The sequence below is a fragment of the Erithacus rubecula genome (assembly GCF_903797595.1).
Source record: "Erithacus rubecula genome assembly, chromosome: 1".
NCBI classification, from domain to species: Eukaryota; Metazoa; Chordata; class Aves; order Passeriformes; family Muscicapidae; genus Erithacus; species Erithacus rubecula.
This window is the reverse complement of record NC_136658.1, coordinates 80,170,158-80,186,960: the sequence shown is the minus strand read 5'-3', so window position 1 is coordinate 80,186,960 and position 16,803 is coordinate 80,170,158. Positions and strand designations below refer to the sequence as shown.

Here is a 16,803-nt window from a genome sequence, read left to right as displayed (position 1 = left end):
TGTGATATTTCTGACCTTTTGCAGGTCCTCAATCTTTGTTCCACTTTCAGAGAAAACCACACTGCCAAAAGTCCCTTCTGCACTAGTCATCTCGCCTGGACCAGCTTGTCCTTCCCACTATTCTCAACACGTCAATTCTGAAATGTGAGCTACTAAGTTTGGTCCCATATGTGAAACACGTGGTATTGCACATGTTGGAACATCTGATGACAAAAGAACTTCAAAAATAAGGACAATTGTCCTAGCTTGTTGGCTTCTGGAAGGTTTTGAAGCTGTTACTAACCACTGACTTCCTCTTGGCTGGAGCCTGTGAGTGACAACATGTGCAAGCAGAGAGCTCATTAACAGTCAGGATGTTTGAGGGAGGTGCTCCATGTGCAAAGCATGTTTAATTTTATCAGCAAATCAAGTTATTTTTACTCACAAAGTACTCTGTGAAAATGACAAGAGCATGGGAGAGCTGAAAGATTGCAAGATATAGAGGCAACTATTTCTATTTTGAAGACTCTGCTGAGAAGATAAAAATTATTGAGACTGAAATGAAGCATTCCAGCATTTACTGTCTCTCTTGACAGTAGAAGCACCGTGGGAGACAGAAGAACAAAAATTAAGTTAGAGAGATAATACACAGGAAGCCAATGTTATGTTATATTAAAAGCTGTCAGTACTTACAGTGACAAGCTTGGAAACAAGAAAGGAAATACTGCAATACTGAAGTATGCAGAACATATTCTGCCTATATTTTTCCCTCCCCCTTTACAAAATAATATTAAGCACAGAATTATCACCAAAAAATGGCAGGAGCTAGATGCCAAATGGGTAAACTGCTTCACCGATCAGTGAAGAAGAACCTGGCTGTCTTCCTTGGGTACAGAACTGTCCTGATCTTAGAAGGAGATGCAGATAATTTGTATATGTAAATGATGTGGTTTATAGAAAAAACCTAAATAGGGAAAATCATCTCTGTCATCTGTGCTGAAGAGAGAACACAGTACAGAACTGAAAATCGAGACAAGAGAAAGCTGATCTCTTCCCACTCTATTTAGACCAGCAGTGCACTCCCAAACACTCAAATTAGGTACTTCTTGTGAAGTAGGTACTTTCTTCAGGAAGGCTGGAGCTAAGTGATTACAAGTTGAGCTCAGGCACCTGCTGGGTGACAAAATAAATACTGGCTTTGCTGGAATCTCCTCGTGCCAAAAAAGCTGTAACCCGAAACAACTGAAGTAAACACAGCCTAATCCTCTTGCAGTAGAGGGACGGTTGTGAAGGTGCAAAAAACAACATTTATTGGCATTCATTTTTGATCTGATAATCTTCTAACAACTATGGATTTATCTTTACTAAAATATGGAGCTTGTGGTAAAGTTATTTGCATATTTCATTTTTGCCAGAACAGTCACCACAGAGGTTTGTAGCTCCACTGTCTGAAAAAAAAAATCAGTGCAAGACATACATAGTTTTATTTCTATGGTTTTGCATTTTTCTGATAGTTGTCTTACTCTCTGAGATGTTTGATTCTTGGCAAGAGAGCTTTATTTCAGTTAGGCAGGTTTAAGACCTTGATTTTAGTTCTTAAGCCTAAGTATGTGTCATAGAAAACCAAACAAAATTAGTTTAAAGTAATATGTCTTGCAAATGGCTCATTGGCCATCAGTGATGCTGGTGCTACTGCCAACCCAGTATTTTGTCTTACAGAGGGAAAATCCTGCCATCTCAGAATTATCCATTCTCAATAGCACTTCTTGATATATCATCTTGGTAAATCGATCCAAATTACTATTTTGCATGATGCAAAATACAAGTCGGATATGCTGGAGACTCTCAAAATACTAAGTATGCATGGTTTTTGGATGGGGAAAGGTTTTTTTTGGCAAGACTGTAATCTGATTTTGGCATGTGTGTTTTTATTCTGTCATCCTCCTTTAGTTGTCTGAGGGTCTGAATAAAATCCTGGTATAAAATTCTGAATAAAATTACTGAGTCAAAGGTGAAAATACACTGGTGACTGTGAGATACTGGTGTTTCTTGGTGTTTAAAGATACAAGCAGTGAAATGTATGTTGAGGCAAAATTTCCTTTGCAATGCTGTAATTTCTACACTCTTCTGCTAAGGAGCTCACAAAGCTTGTTTGGCACCATCTACTCACTCAGCACGTTATAAAGGGCAGGAAGCCCAGTCTTTAACACTTATTAACATGGGGCAAGTAAAGCTTTAGCAGGCAGACTACTGGCTCACCACCTGGACAGAAGAGAAGCATGCTTTTTCTCTCTCTCGTTGATTTCTGGTCCTCGTGCTTTGCCTGACATAGTCAAAGTAAGATTATATTTTAATAACTAGACATTCATGCTATGTCCAGCATCTTCAGGCTGTGTATCTATACATCTGTACTACAGATGGAGCATTTTTAGAACCCATTAAATTAGTGGGTTGTTTCTGCTCTCTGTTGCATGTGGTGGCATTGACAAAGACTGTGGCATGTGTCTAACCACAGGTGTTTATATACCACAGACTCCTCTGAGAGTCAAAGCATTCTACACCAAGGGCAAGAACAGTGTTATCCTCTCTGAATTTCACTCTGCACACCATACCTAAATATTAGTAGTGTTTTACAGAGGATGCCACCTGTTGCCTAGTGGTCAGGACTGTCAGCAGCTCCCACTGCACCAGCAGGACAGTGACCTCACTTTCCTGACACCTGGATGCCTTAACCAGGGACAAGGGATCATGGTCCATCTCTTTATGTGAGGTCAGGCATGGGCTGGGCTGGAGATTCTGAGACTATACATTTTAATCTAAACACCTGAAGTCAAAATCTTGTTGACTTTCCATCTCCAGGAGATTTCAACTAATCTTAGATGTCTGAAAAACTAGAAGTCAAGATTTAAACTGGTAACTTTATGCTTCTACTGTAGTTAATAAAGAGGGCTATCAGGAAGACATCCACAAAAGGTTGAGTGTCCTTCTGTGGATACCCATTTCTTCCAGCTGCAAAGGGTGACCCTCTCAGACAGCTATGGAACTTACAGGTGTTAAAACTGGAGCAATGAGTCATGATCGAGATGTCCGCATCCCATCAGCACAAACACGCAGACAAAAGTGAGGCTGAGAAACCCCGCAGCTCTCTATAGCGCCGAACCGCAGCATTTCTGAAACTCACTGCAGATTTTAATAGCTGTCGTCTACCCTAAAAATACATTCGGCACCTCTTCTCCTCACTGTAGCGTCTTGCCTGCTCTTTCTCCGGAGCTCCGGTGAACAGCAGGACCAACCACTCCTCCTCGGGACACCCTCGGCTGCTCGGTACCTGTCCTGGCTAACGCTGCTCCTTTTCGGTGCGCCCCTTCCCGGGCGGGGGTGAGTCCCGCCGTGCCGAGCCCGCCCCTCCGGCCCTGCCCGGGGGAGGGAGGGAGGGAGGCCGGGCGAGGGGCGGCCCGGAGCCCGGCGCAGCGGCACCGGGAGCAGCAGCAGCGGCGGCGGCAGCAGCCCGCTCCCCGCCGGCGGCGGTGGCTGCTCAGGCGGCAGCGGGGGCAGGTGCGGGCGCTTCCGCGTCGCGCTGCGAGGAGGAGCAGGACGAGAAGGAGGAGACGGCGGCGGGAGCGGCGGGCGGCGCGGCCAGCGGCCCGGAGCCGGGCCGGCGTGCCCGTGGGCGTGCTCCCGGGCGGGGAGGACCGCCCGCCGCCCACATCCCCGCCGCCGCCGCCGCTAACTTTGCTTCTCCGCAAAGAGCTGCCCTCCGGCAAGCAGAGGGTCGGCGGAGCCGGGGTCCGAGCCGGCCCCAGCGATGAAGGGCCGGCGGCGGTGGCGAGGCGAGCATCGCCGCTTCGCCGCGGTGCTGGTGCTGTACACGCTGCTGCTGCTCCTGCTGGTGCCCTACGCGCTGGACTACGGGGCCAGGCGCGGGCGAGTGGACGAGGAGCCGCTGCTGCGGCGCTGCCCAAGCCTGGAAGAGGCGCTGAGTGAGTGGGGCTGGGAGCAGCGACCGCCGCTGGACGAGGAAGAGGAGGAGGATGAGGCGGGCACGGCCGGGGCAGCGGGTAACAGCAGCGCGGGGAAGCGGCACATCTACCTGCACGCTACCTGGCGAACGGGCTCCTCTTTCCTCGGGGAGCTTTTCAACCAGCACCCCGACGTCTTCTACCTGTACGAGCCCATGTGGCACCTTTGGCAGGCGCTCTACCCGGGGGACGCTCTGAGCCTGCAGGGAGCCCTCCGCGACATGCTGCGCGCCCTCTTCCGATGCGACTTCTCCGTCCTGCGCCTCTACACCGCCCCGTCCGGCCCCCGCGACCCGCTGGCCCCCGCCCCGCCCGCCGCCGACAACCTCACCACGGCCAGCATCTTCGGCTGGCGGACCAACAAGGTGATCTGCTCGCCGCCGCTCTGCCCCGCCGCCCCGCGGCCCCGCGGGGAGATCGGCCTCGTCGACGGCGCGACCTGCGAGGAGAAGTGTCCGCCGCGGGCGCTGCGGGAGCTGGAGGCCGAGTGCCGCAAGTACCCGGTGGTGGTCATCAAGGACGTGCGGCTGCTGGAGCTGGGCGCGCTGCTGCCGCTGCTGCGGGAGCCCGGCCTCAACCTGCGGGTGGTGCAGCTCTTCCGCGACCCCCGCGCCGTCCACAACTCCCGCCTGAAGGCGCGGCAAGCGCTGCTGCGGGAGAGCGTCCAGGTGCTGCGCAGCCGCCACCGCACAGAGCCGCGGGGCCCGGCCCGCCACCAGCAGCAGCATCTCCTGCTGCCGCCCGGGCTGCTGGGCGGCGGGCGGCCGCCGCAGCCGCAGCATCGCGCCGAGTTCTTCCTCGGCGGCGCGCTGGAGGTGATCTGCCAGTCCTGGCTGCGCGATCTCCTGCTGGCCCGGCGCGCCCCGGACTGGCTCCGCCGCCGCTACACGCAGCTCCGCTACGAGGACCTGGTGCGGGAGCCCCGCGCCGAGCTGCGCCGCCTGCTGCGCTTCGCCGGGCTGACGGTGCCGCCGGCCCTGGAGGACTTCGTGGTCAACATGACCCGCGGTGCCGCCTACTCCTCCGACCGGCCCTTCCTCATCTCCGCCCGCGACGCGCGGGAGGCCGTGCACGCCTGGCGAGAGCGCCTCAGCCGCCAGCAGGTGCGGCAGGTGGAGGCGGCGTGCGGAGAGGCCATGAGCATCCTCGCCTACCCCCTCAGCGCCGGCGACGCCCGGTAGCGCCCGAGCCCCGTGTCCCGGACGGGCCCAGGGCGGACGGACGGACGGACAGAGCCGTCGGGCAGAGCTGAGCGCGGGGCTCACCCCTGGCATGGTAGGCGCCGACCTGGCGGGCCGGGCGCTCCCTCGGGGCAGCCCCGGCTGAGGGACACCTCGCCTCGCAGCGCTGCAGGGTCCAGGCCCCCCGTGCCGCCGTGGCTTATTGTGGCTGTGTTCCTTCTGGGCTGGGTGGAGAGGGCAGGGGGGATGATTCATTTACGAGGCGGGTTTGAGGTTAAGTGACACCTCAAGAGGTGTCTTCTGAGTACGGCATCACTCTTGGAGCCTTTTAGCGTGAAACCGCGATCGTGTACAAAGCACAGGTATGCTGTAAACAAACTGCATGAAAATTTTAAAGTCCCCCAGGTGAACACTCTCAGCAGGGAACTAGAGGGCCTGGAAGGTGCTCCTGTGGGAGCATTGCCCTTCTGGAGCTCTGAATCACACTGACCTCTATCCCACTGCTACTGAAACACAAGAGGCTTCTGTGAAGTCGCTGCAGAGGTCGGCAGGGGCCTGGGCAGCCAGGAGGGTGCCTGCTGCAGGGGGGGACTCAGCTCTGCTGCTCCAAACCTGCTCTGCAGGGATGGTCTCTGCCCCTGTTCATTGCTGGTGCTGCAGGGAGGGGGCTGAGGGAAGGGGAACCACATCCAATTGTGTCCATCGTTCTGAGCAGCAGGGTAAGCAGTCGTGCAGGGAGGGTAAGCATTCACCTGCCTATGTGTTTTGAAGATGTTCATGGCAGAAATCTTTGCTTTTCTAAAGAAATATGTAATTGTTTTGAAAGTTGGATTTTTTTTATATATATACATATATTGATATAGTTTGGTGACACTCATGTGAGATACAGGTGACTAACATGTTTCTTTGGAACACGTGTAGGGGTGAATGGAACTAGAAGGCAAGTGCTTGACATTTCTGTTTTGTTTTCTCTGTCAGATGAGAGAATCCCTTTTCTTTCCTTGCTTCCGGGCTGACACATTGTGCCGTGCTCAGGGTCCTCCCGATCACATCCCTTCCAAACAATAACATCCTCTCAGCTGGCAGCTCCTGGACAAAAGCAAATGTTTCCTAAGACAAATTAATCATGAAGTTCCCAAATAAAATCTTACATTAAAAACAAACAAACAAACGAATGAAACAAACAAACAAATAAAAAAACCCCCCAAAGTTTTATTTTGGATTTTAAAAATGACATGTTCCTGCAGGTATCCTGCAACTTGTGCAAAAAGAAGGTGTGTGTTTATCTGCAGGTACCTTTGTTTCTTAATTTCTTGATGTGGGGATAGAAGTTGTAATTCAGGGTTGCAGTTTCATAACTTCATAGAGACTGTTTTTGAATCTATTACAGTCTGTTAGTCTTTAAATGGCCCCACAAAAGTGTACAGGATTATAGGGATGTTTACATGCAGTCCTCAAATACAAATCCAGAATATGAGTTTCAAATTGAGGATAATCCAGGATCAGGAAGAAAGCGGTATTTATATAAAGTGCTGGAAATAAAGACAGTTCAAAGATGTTTTGTTATCATGGAGGAGGTATTTGATTTGCACTGCACTTTTTGTGCTCTGTTATGCTGCACAGCATGTCACTAAGTTAGGATGAACCTTCATTTATTTTAGATTGTTTTCCCTTCATCTTCCCATCTGAGTGTATGTTGGCACAAGAAGCAGGTTTCTTTCATTATCTTACAGGAAAATGTAGTCATAAAAATGTTTTTGAACAAATGGATCCATTTCCCTAAAGCATACTTCATATAGTTCTGCAACCTTGGGCTTCTACTTGAAGTAAGAATTACAGAGTCTTGTTTTGTGCTGGAAAACCTTGTGTATTATCTAAGGGATGCTTCTGCATTCTCTCACTGTGCCTATGCCACCAAAATTTGTCTCGGGGTGTTCCAGTGGCATTTAATAAGGGTATTTGTAAAGATAGACAATAACTGTACAATGCCTTGATAACCTGTGTCAGGTAACCTATTTTGGAAGGCTTTTCTGGGACTACACCCAGTACAGCTTGGCTTGTACTGACAGGTTTGGAAAGAAATTAAGATTTTTGTGCATACCAAAAGATGATACGGTACTTATTTTCTTAAATCGGTTGGGAGATTAAAATCCAATATATCCTGTTGATTTGTTCTTAGCAAGTTGCAGCCACAGAATTGTGTGATGCAAAAATTAAGCATTCTCCTCACTTTGGCAGGGAATCTCATCATCATGCTCTTTCAGGTGGTAAATATCTTTTGTGAGTCTTTCAAAATTCACACCTAATTTCACTTAAAATGGTTTATCATGATGAGCAAAGAACTGTTAACATCTAGCTTAACTTGATTCTTGTAGTTGAGAGGAAATCCACTTATTGGAATTTATATGGTATTTTCTGAAGCTGTTTCCATTTTTAAGCTGCAGAGGTGGGGAAGAGGCTTGAGGGGAAGCCATGTGAGGAGCATCTGAGGGGATTTGGTCTGTTCAGCCTGGGCAAGAGGACACTGAGGGGAGACCTCCCTGCAGTCCACAGCCTATTCCTGAGGGGTGCAGGAGGGGCAGGCACTGATCTCTTCTCTCTGGGCATCAGTGACAGGACCCAGGGAATGGTCTGAAGCTGTGTCAGGGGAAGTTTAGGTTGGATATTAGGAAAAGATTCTTCACCCAGAGGGTGCTTGGGCACTGGAACAGCTCCCCAGGGAAATGGTCAGAGCACCAGCTCAACAGAGCTCAAGAAGTTTTTGGACAATGCTCCAGCCACATGATGTGACTCTTGGGGCTGTCCTATGAAGGGCCTGGAGTTGGACTTTGCTGATTCTTGTGAGTCTCTTCCAACTCAGGATATTGTATGATAGATGTATTTTGTGTATCAATTATTATTTCTGTCAGCAAAAATTGTTCACTAGCCTGGTTGTTCTCTATGAGTGATTGATTTTTTAATTTTTGTATAATATGAGAAGGGCTCCATTGGGCAAAATGTACAAAATATAGCAAGTGCTATTTTTATTTTTTTATTCAGTGCACCTGAATTCATTAGAAAACTCATGTAAAAAAACCTGTAGGGAATATCCAAAGCTGAGAAAGGAACAATTAGGCCAGAGTGAAATCTTAGAACAGTATGTGGATGACAATTGCTTAATGATTGGTGGTGTGACATGTGCACTTCAATTACTAGAAAGTTTTCTAAAATTCTCCTGCCCAAGGAGGACAACTGAGGCTCACCAACAAATGCATCCCATTTTTCTCTTCAGGGTGTTTGGAGGGCATTGGACAGCATCATTCAGGGTGCTTACAGAATGTACTTGGTCTTGAAACTCAGACCTTGAAAAAAAAGCAAATGTACCGTCAAATGTCAGTGTTGGTATTTACCTGAAAAAATAGAAACAGGCTGATTAGGACAACCAGCATGGTGTTTTGGTAGCAGACATCTTTGGAACCAACCAGAACTTGCTGAAAGCAGGACACCCATAGTTAGACTGCATTTTGAGAGCAGCTAGACATTTTTTGCTTGGGCAGTTTGAGGTGAAGTGACAATTCTACTGGATGATGCAGAAAATTGAACCATAACTGCTCATTTAGAGAAGGGCATGGCATGATAAGCAAGAGAACAGAAAGCACATTTTTATAGTCAGCCTGAACCTGGAAGGCTTAGAATGGGGGTGCAGGACTCAGCCATAAAGTTTTAGTATTTCAGACTGAGGTTGGTAAAAATTACCTACTTGTGCTATATTGCATACAATGAATTAACAATTTTAATTTATTAAAAAGCCATAGTAGGAAATGGGTATAAAACTCACAAATGCTCACAACACATTTCTGTCTGGTTTTACTTAATTTGTGATTGTCACACGTGAGTGAATGGAGCTGGAAACTTGAGTTCTGTAATTTTTCATAAAAGGCTGAGATATTTCCATGCCATAATTGTTAACTGCTCTTTTACAACACCATATCTGTATTTAAATAGTTTCTTTTGGTGACGCAAACTAATGACATACTTGTGGGAAATGATGGAAGTGCAGGGCCAAGAAATACTTGAACCCCACCTTATTTCTACTCCTTGGGATATTACTGATGGAGTCCTTGTAGATATCCACAGTATGTACTTACATACTGCAGGTACAATAGAAATAGTTTGGTACCAGTTGCAGTATCTAACAGAAGTGTTAGAATGGTTGTGTTACTTATTTAACAACTTCAGTATTGCATGAGTCGTTTTAGCCCCCTCCTCCCCTGTCAGTCTGAGCATCAAGAAAAGTCCTGAGTTTCTGCATGAAGTTCTCAATATCACCACTTCCAGCAAAGCTCAATGATGAAAATACTTCAGAGTTTCTGGGTTTTTTATGGTAATGCAATTAAACCACTGAAACCCTGAGAGCCAACAAGCCCAACAGCGTGTTCTGTTCCTTTCTTGAGCACAGAGAGCTGTCACTGAGACTCTCTGATGGTGCATGTCATTTCTCAGAGTCACCATGGAATCCATGAAGCACTGGGAACACCTGAGATGTTGTTTTGTCTTTCTTATTTAACTTGACATGACACCTACCACCATGGAGAATGACTTGGGAGAAATACAATTTGTCAAACTAGCTGTTTTCAACACCCCACTGGCAGTGTGTGTGTGTGAATGAGGGGCCAGGCCCTGACTGTCCTTCTCCTGGCTGTTTTTCAGAGATGAATGCTGGATGCAAACACATTGAGGTGGTGTGTTCCAATGATTGAGGGGTTTGTTGTTTGTTGGTGAGATGTATATCTGGCAGTCTCAGCTCTGAACAACAGGCTGGAAGCCAATTTACATTTTAGGACTTGCAGTCTGGATATTGAGTACTGTGAAATTCTTGCTTCCAGCACTGAGATGTTAACTCTGCTGCTAACCTGGGGCACCTGCAGTGCCATTTCTTGTTGCTGTTACGTGGGAATCCAGTCCTTCCCTGGAGCTTCCAAACTTGTTGCCCTGTTTCTAAAGGTCCAACTTTGCCAAACTTCAACTGTATATAGACTGAAGCTTTTTGTCATGGGCATAAGGTTTAAGTCTCTTGGACTTTCAGTCAAAACAGTTGCATATTCTTTTTAACTTAGGATGTAGTGGTCTTTTGCCTGTGTTCAAATATTCTCAAAGATATTTCTTTGAAATCATTTTTCACTTCAGTGTTTTGGGACAGGAACTCCAGTTTGGGTAGGGGAAATTTCCTCTTTGTAGAGGATGTCTCCTGTGTTTTTTATTTTTACCTCTGCTTTCTATTCTGATTTGGCCAAATATATTAATGTTTGTATAAAATGGATAGCACGTGCTCAGTAAAAGTGGTTTTGGTATGTGTGTGTATCTTTATTTTATACCAAATAAAATGGTCTTATCTCCAGTGAGCATGTGCAAAGCTCTTTCTTTCCCATAGAAAACTCAGTGTGGTACAGTGGGAATCAAAGTCATGTAACTGTGGCAGGGGCTGCATCACTGGGCTGAGCAGGGAGGAGTCTGCTATTCCTGGTTCTCTCCAATGCCTTCCCTATCCTCTCTTTCCCTGTTGCAGTTTTCCTAAGGAAGACCCATAAATCCAGTGCTCAGCTTTCCAGTGCTTAATAATGAAAAGGACTACAGGCGAGAGGGAGAAGACATTGATGATAGATGAGGTAAACATGAGGAAACAGGGAAAGGAGTTCACTTTTAGTTGAGGATAGTGGGATTTGTTGGGCAAAGGACTTGGGTGTGAGGCAAATGAGGGGACTGGGATTTGATGAAGAGAGGCAGGAAGTTGTGATTGCTTTAATTGGAAAAGTTGGCTAAGAGTGTGTGAGGGAAGGAAGGAACATGGAGGGAGCAAGCTAGGACAAATAGGGACCAAGAACTGGGAATTGCCCCAAGTGTTTGGAGCAGATAGAAGAGGAAAGCTCAGGGCAGAAAGGGGGGAAAGATGGAAAGGAGAGGGAAACTGGTAACTCTCCAACAGCAGTTCTTGCCATGTCTCAGTTCAAATGGCTGTGCAGACAGCTGGCAGTGGAGCAGCCCCTGAGTGGAGAGCTGCTCCACAGGGCAGTGGTGACTTGTCTTCCCCTCTACCTTTCCCAGCACAAATAAACACATTTCTCCTGCAAACCAGACTCACCTCTTTCCCTTTGTATAAGGAATTTATTAGCTGCCCACCTGCTCTCCTACCAGCATTGGGATGGGATGCATGAGAAGAAGTGCTTTCCTGCAAAACTGAAATTCTGAAGCTAAAATTTGTAAAAATAAAGTCTTTGCCCACCTTCTGCTACTGTTGGTCAGTCTGTGAGTACAAGGGATGATGTGAGAGCAGTCTCACCCAGCTGCCTTTGTCTGAGCTCTGTTTGGGAGTGCCTTTGCAGTCACTTCTGCAGTGGGCATTACCACCAGCCACTAGAACAGAGGAGTCTGGGGGAGAGCCTTGTCTGTGTCCTTGGTTCAAGTGACAGATTTAAAAATCACAGTTCTAGCAGTGACTCGTGCATATCACTGACATCTATTGTTTTCAGTATAAACTTTTCAAAAAATGCCAGGAAACCTCTTGTCTATGCACGCTGTTACAGAGGCATTCAATGTCTGTGCTGCAAAGTCAAGCACTGAAGGAGTCAGACTCAATGTCTGCTGCCTCTCCTTTCATGCTCCTTTTCATGTATCACAAGTAGTTGTTTTTTCTGCAGTACAGCACTTGGTCAGCACTCAAGGTTGCACACACCTGGGGCAGGAATGGATTGTGCAGCACATCTGTGAGCACTGCCTGCTCTGTGCCACAGGTTAGAAAGTGTAAAGGAATCTGGGAGGAGACTGAAGGAGGTAAGGATGGAGGCAGTATCTCATGGCTGAGGTATTTAAAAGCTCTCAGAGGAGCTGGACTCAGTCCCTGGTGCCACAGTGTCTGTGAGATATTGGACAAGTAAGTTAGATTTTCCAAAAAGGCCAAGTCCAAATCTAGCAGAAGCTGAGTGACACCTTTGGTATGCTGGAACTGGTTTTGCAGAGCTGCTGTAGCAGCAGTCAGTGTGCAGATGTGCCTGGTCAGGGAGCACTGGTGCTTTGAGGGATGTCTCTGAACCCCTGAGTCAACTAGTCGTGAAAAGAGCAAATGTATGGTTGGTATTAACATGTTCTTTGTCATAGGCATTCAAGCTCCAAGAGGCTGAATTAATATTTTTCATAGATACAGAGAAAAGTCTGGTGAATAACTTCTTGAGGACGACCAAGCTGTGTGGTTTATTTAGTGTCAAAGTCAAGGTTGAAAGAGGACAGCAGTGCACAGCAGCATGAACAGCAGTGTGGAAGAGAGGCAATCCAGCTATGAACAATACTGGCATAACAACAGATTTTTACACATCAGCAATGAATCATTTTAGCCTGGAAGTTAGAAGAAGGTGGGGTTTTTTTAATCATAAGAACAACATGGCAGGAAGGGATGGAAGAGACAGCTCATTTTAAAAGACAAATCCTGCAATTTAGAAATAGAAAGGAACTGATATAGACCACCATGTTATGACTAGATATGAAGCTGGTGGTCCAGAAGCCCTGTGATCCTTAGGAAGTACTGTACAGTGCTGAAGTCTTCTGAAAAATCAGCTCCAATGTTCAAAAATACCAGAGCCCTAGTTTAAAGATGCTTTGTGCATTTGTTTGTGCTCTGTGAAAAGGAGAGAATGCTGACTTTCGTGGAAATGTTAACTCCAGACTCCAGTTTGTTCAGGAGTACTCTGCAATAGGTTAGTGTCTCATAACATTTCCTATGAGGAAATCTGGGGATTGTGCCTCTGCCAGTATTTGAATAAAATATATTGGAGCTGTACAATAAATCAAGAGGAGCACAAAGCCCACACCATTAACCCAGTAGGTCTTGCCCTTTTTTTCTTGAGATGAGCTGAAGGCAAAGGAAAGGTGGGGTGTGTTTGTGTAAGCAAAGGCTGTGTGGTGTTCCCTTGCCGTGGGTAGAAATCCCAGCTGTGCCAGCAAGTGCAGGATGTGGGACCACCCAGCCCTAGCACTGCCCTCACTGTGGCTGAGCTGCCTTTAATGCTTTGCCATACAGCTGTGAAATGATTAGTCCCTTGTTTATCTATGCACAGCCATGAAACTAGTTTCAGGTGGGCTCTGGATAGGATCTGAAGTGCAGCACTTGTTAAAATAATAGGAAAGAGCTGTGGGAGATCAATCTAACTACAGCAGAGGTCTCTCTGGTGGAAGATTTGAAAATTTTTCCTTGCTTTTCACGGTCATTTCAGCTGCAGCTTGAGCAGGGGTGACTTGAGTGAATTGTTGTGAATGTTCATCCCCCTCATTTAAGAACACTTAGTGATACTTAACGCTTTCTCAAATGGATTTAGAGATGAGAGGGTGAGACATTTGTCACCTGTTCCAAGCTACTTTTAAAATCATTAAGGATAAAGACTTCATCTAACCATCATATACTCCATTATGCCTATTATGTGTGCCCACTGTCAAAAACTGCTCTCAGTCATCTGTTTAAGTAATTCTTGATTCTGTTTAAGCCTGTTACTTCTCTTGCTGGATGCAGAAAACAACCTGCTACCATTGCTCTGTGATAACTTATTCTTGTCACAAGCATGTAACTATATATATATTTTTTTTTTTTACACAACAACAACCCTCCCCCAAATACTCAGCTTTCAAACGTATTAATTTCCAAGTCAGGTCTCGATTTTACAGTTTTTGTTTCAATAAGGCAGTTTGGTTTGTTCATCCTTGCATATTGATCAGCTTCCATACACAAGTCCCAGTTCTGCCTTCAAGCTCCCAAATCAGATAACCAGATAAATATTTCAGTCATTTATATAACATCAGTTTCTTGTATGAAAAGAGGTGCTTTTGCTTACCTGAAGATTGGTTTTGTCTGTTCACAAGGTTTGTAATGTCTAAAATGAGGAAACTGCTAGAAAGCAGAACCCACCCTCAAGCTACTGCAGCAAATGAGGAGTTGCTTTATCATTAATTTAATTTTGCATCCTTAAATTGGAAACCATATCTTCCTATTGACTCCCTGTAAATTCTTATTAAAATATTTTCTAGTTGACTCTTCTAAGAACTTACAATCAAAGCAGTTACATTCAGATTGAATTGTAATAATAATAACTAGCCAATATTTCTGAAACTTTGTGCCTTAATAGGAAAGAGTTAAAATCTTGACAAGCAGTATAGGTTATGAGTAGCTGCCTTGGTAGTTCTGCCCTGAAAAGTGGCCTTCCTGCTGTTTTTAGCTCTCTACATGTTGCTTGTAAATTGGTAATGCTACCCCTGAAGGAAGCAGCTAGTCAGCAATTTTAAGACTGCATAAACTTGGGTTATTTCTAAACTGAGTTTCAGGTTGCTTGGAGCTGTCTAAGTGTGTCTGGTCATGCCTGTACTTAGAGTCTCACAGATTCCTGATGAGGGATTCCAGTTCTGAGATGCTGAGCTCCTGAGGGCTGACCTTGGAGCACTCCTCAGTATGCAGAGAGTAAAATTCCTTTAGCTCAGTAGGCTACTGAGCAGGTGAGTGATAGTCCCCAGTCCTCATAGCAAAAATTCTGTCCTTCAGAAGAGTTAGGCTGTGCATTTAATAAACATTATTTTAAAAATCCTTATTATTGCATGGAAGAAAAGGTCCAGGGATAAGTGTGAGAGAAGTCTCTTGTGATCTGTTACAGAATAACTAGAATAATTTTGAGCTAGACATTTAATTAATAAAACTTTTTCATCTTCTAACAATGCTTTGATCTGGGAATGCACAAGTAGTCTGGGGCCTACAGAATAATTCCTGGGACTTATTTCTGCATGCCTGCAGGGCTTCATCACTGCTCTACCCGTGAGAAGTTCATTCCAATATTGAGAGGTTTTAAACTAGTGAAGGTAAAAAGCATCCAGGGAAGATGATAGTTACTCCTTAATCTAAACCAATTGCAGTATTGAGCATATCTAACTGAAAGCAGTAATTTGAATACCTGTAATATCATAAGTACAATTAATACAGAGTGAAGTTTGCATCCTTTGAAATGCTTTACATCCTGACTTGACAGTTGAGCTTTGGAATAACAGCTAAAAGGTAAAATCAGGTTGATTTTTGCAACCAAATGCTTTCATACATAAATAGTATTATTCTTCAAAGAAAGTGTGAAATTCTACAAGAAAAATTGCACATCCATCTTTGCAGACTTTGTTGGCTAAAGACCCAGTATGGACACCTTCCTTTTTAGAAGCTTTTAGGATTTCTTTTATTTATTTATTTTTGCTTGCTGCTGCCCTGCCCCATGCAGATCATCTGTACTGAACCACACAGCTATGGATAACTTATAGTAACCTGGGGCAGTTCTGTTTACAGTTGATCATAGTGTTGTAACAGTTAATTCCTTCCTAGTGAAAGGAAATCTGTGGAAATTTGCTGGCATTCCCTTCTCCTCCCTTTCTAAATACCAATGTCCAAGGTAAATAATATTTTGCCCTGTTTATTTTTCCAGTAGGGTTTTACCAGTGTGGATGTTTCTTGTGCTTGAAGAGACTTTCTCCATGATCCATTAGATGACAGTGCACTGTGCACCTTGGGGTCCCCTCTCTTTCACTCCTGAAGTTGTTCAACACCACTGCCTCTCTGGGGTCTAACCCCAAATTCCTGCTGTTGGCTGAAAAGCCTGACTGAGCTGGTTTTGGCTGGGGGACTTTTTTCAGAGCAGCTCACGTGGGGCGGTATTTTGGATTTGTGCTGCAGACTGTTGATAGCACAGAGATGTTTTGTTATTGCTGAGCAGTGCTTGTGCAGAATCAAGGCTTTTCCTGCTCCTCACCCACCAGTGAGGAGACTGGGGATGAGCAAGGAGTTGGGAGGTGACCTAGCCAGGACAGCTGGACACAGAGCTATCCCAGACAACGGCCTCATGCTCAGCATGTAAAGCTGGAGGCAGAAGAAGGAAACAGGAGACATTTGGAGTGATCACTGTTGTGTAAGATGGAGCCCTGCTCTCCTGGAGATGGGTGAACACCTGCCTGCTCATGGGAAATTGTGATTAATTCCTTGTTCTGCTTCGCTGGTGTGCACAGCATTTGCTTTCTCTATTCAACTGTCTTTATCTCAACCCACAAGTTTTCTCCCTTTTGTCTGTGCGATTCCGTCCCCCATCCCACTGGTGGCAAGTGAGCAGGTGGCTGTGTGGCTGGGGTTAAACCACATCACTGACCATGGATATACACAGTCCAAATCCCACTCTTCAGTTAACCAGCTGGCCCTTGGTCTATCAAGGTCTGAGTACCAGGCACCTGGGTGGGAGCAGGTGGCTGGAGCTCCACAGCCACGTCCAGCCCCAGTGCATCTAGTCCAGTGTCTGTCCTGCACAGTGCAGGGCACCAGGAAAGCTCTGCTCCCCACTGAGTGCAACTTCTGATTCCTGCTTTTTAAACTTACCACACACACAAACTCACTGCTGCAATAGCACAGAAACAGTTTTCTGCACAGGATGACCAAGGTACAGAGAGAAGTAGGGCATAGCAAACCATGGAGAAGCAACTTCTCCTCATTGCAGTGCAAAAATGAAAAGCACTGCTGAGCAGACGAGGCTGGCAGTTCTAGCAAAAGACAGGTGCATTTCAATACTGCAATTGCTACAGAAAATTTCATGGTA

General features: G+C 46.1%; 1 protein-coding gene across 1 annotated transcript; it reads left to right on the top strand.

Annotated features, from left to right (window-relative positions):
* Window positions 1–3,645: 3,645 nt before the first annotated feature.
* On the top strand, window positions 3,646–6,350 carry CHST7 (carbohydrate sulfotransferase 7). The gene has a single exon (XM_079308425.1). The coding sequence runs from the start codon at window positions 3,785–3,787 to the stop codon at window positions 5,177–5,179; it is 1,395 nt and encodes a 464-aa protein (XP_079164551.1). The 5' UTR covers window positions 3,646–3,784; the 3' UTR covers window positions 5,180–6,350.
* The last annotated feature ends 10,453 nt before the right edge of the window (window positions 6,351–16,803 follow it).

Bases quoted from the DNA above. Each gene is read 5' to 3' on its own strand.
- CHST7 (XM_079308425.1), top strand. From the start codon at position 3,785: ATGAAGGGCCGGCGGCGGTGGCGAGGCGAGCATCGCCGCTTCGCCGCG.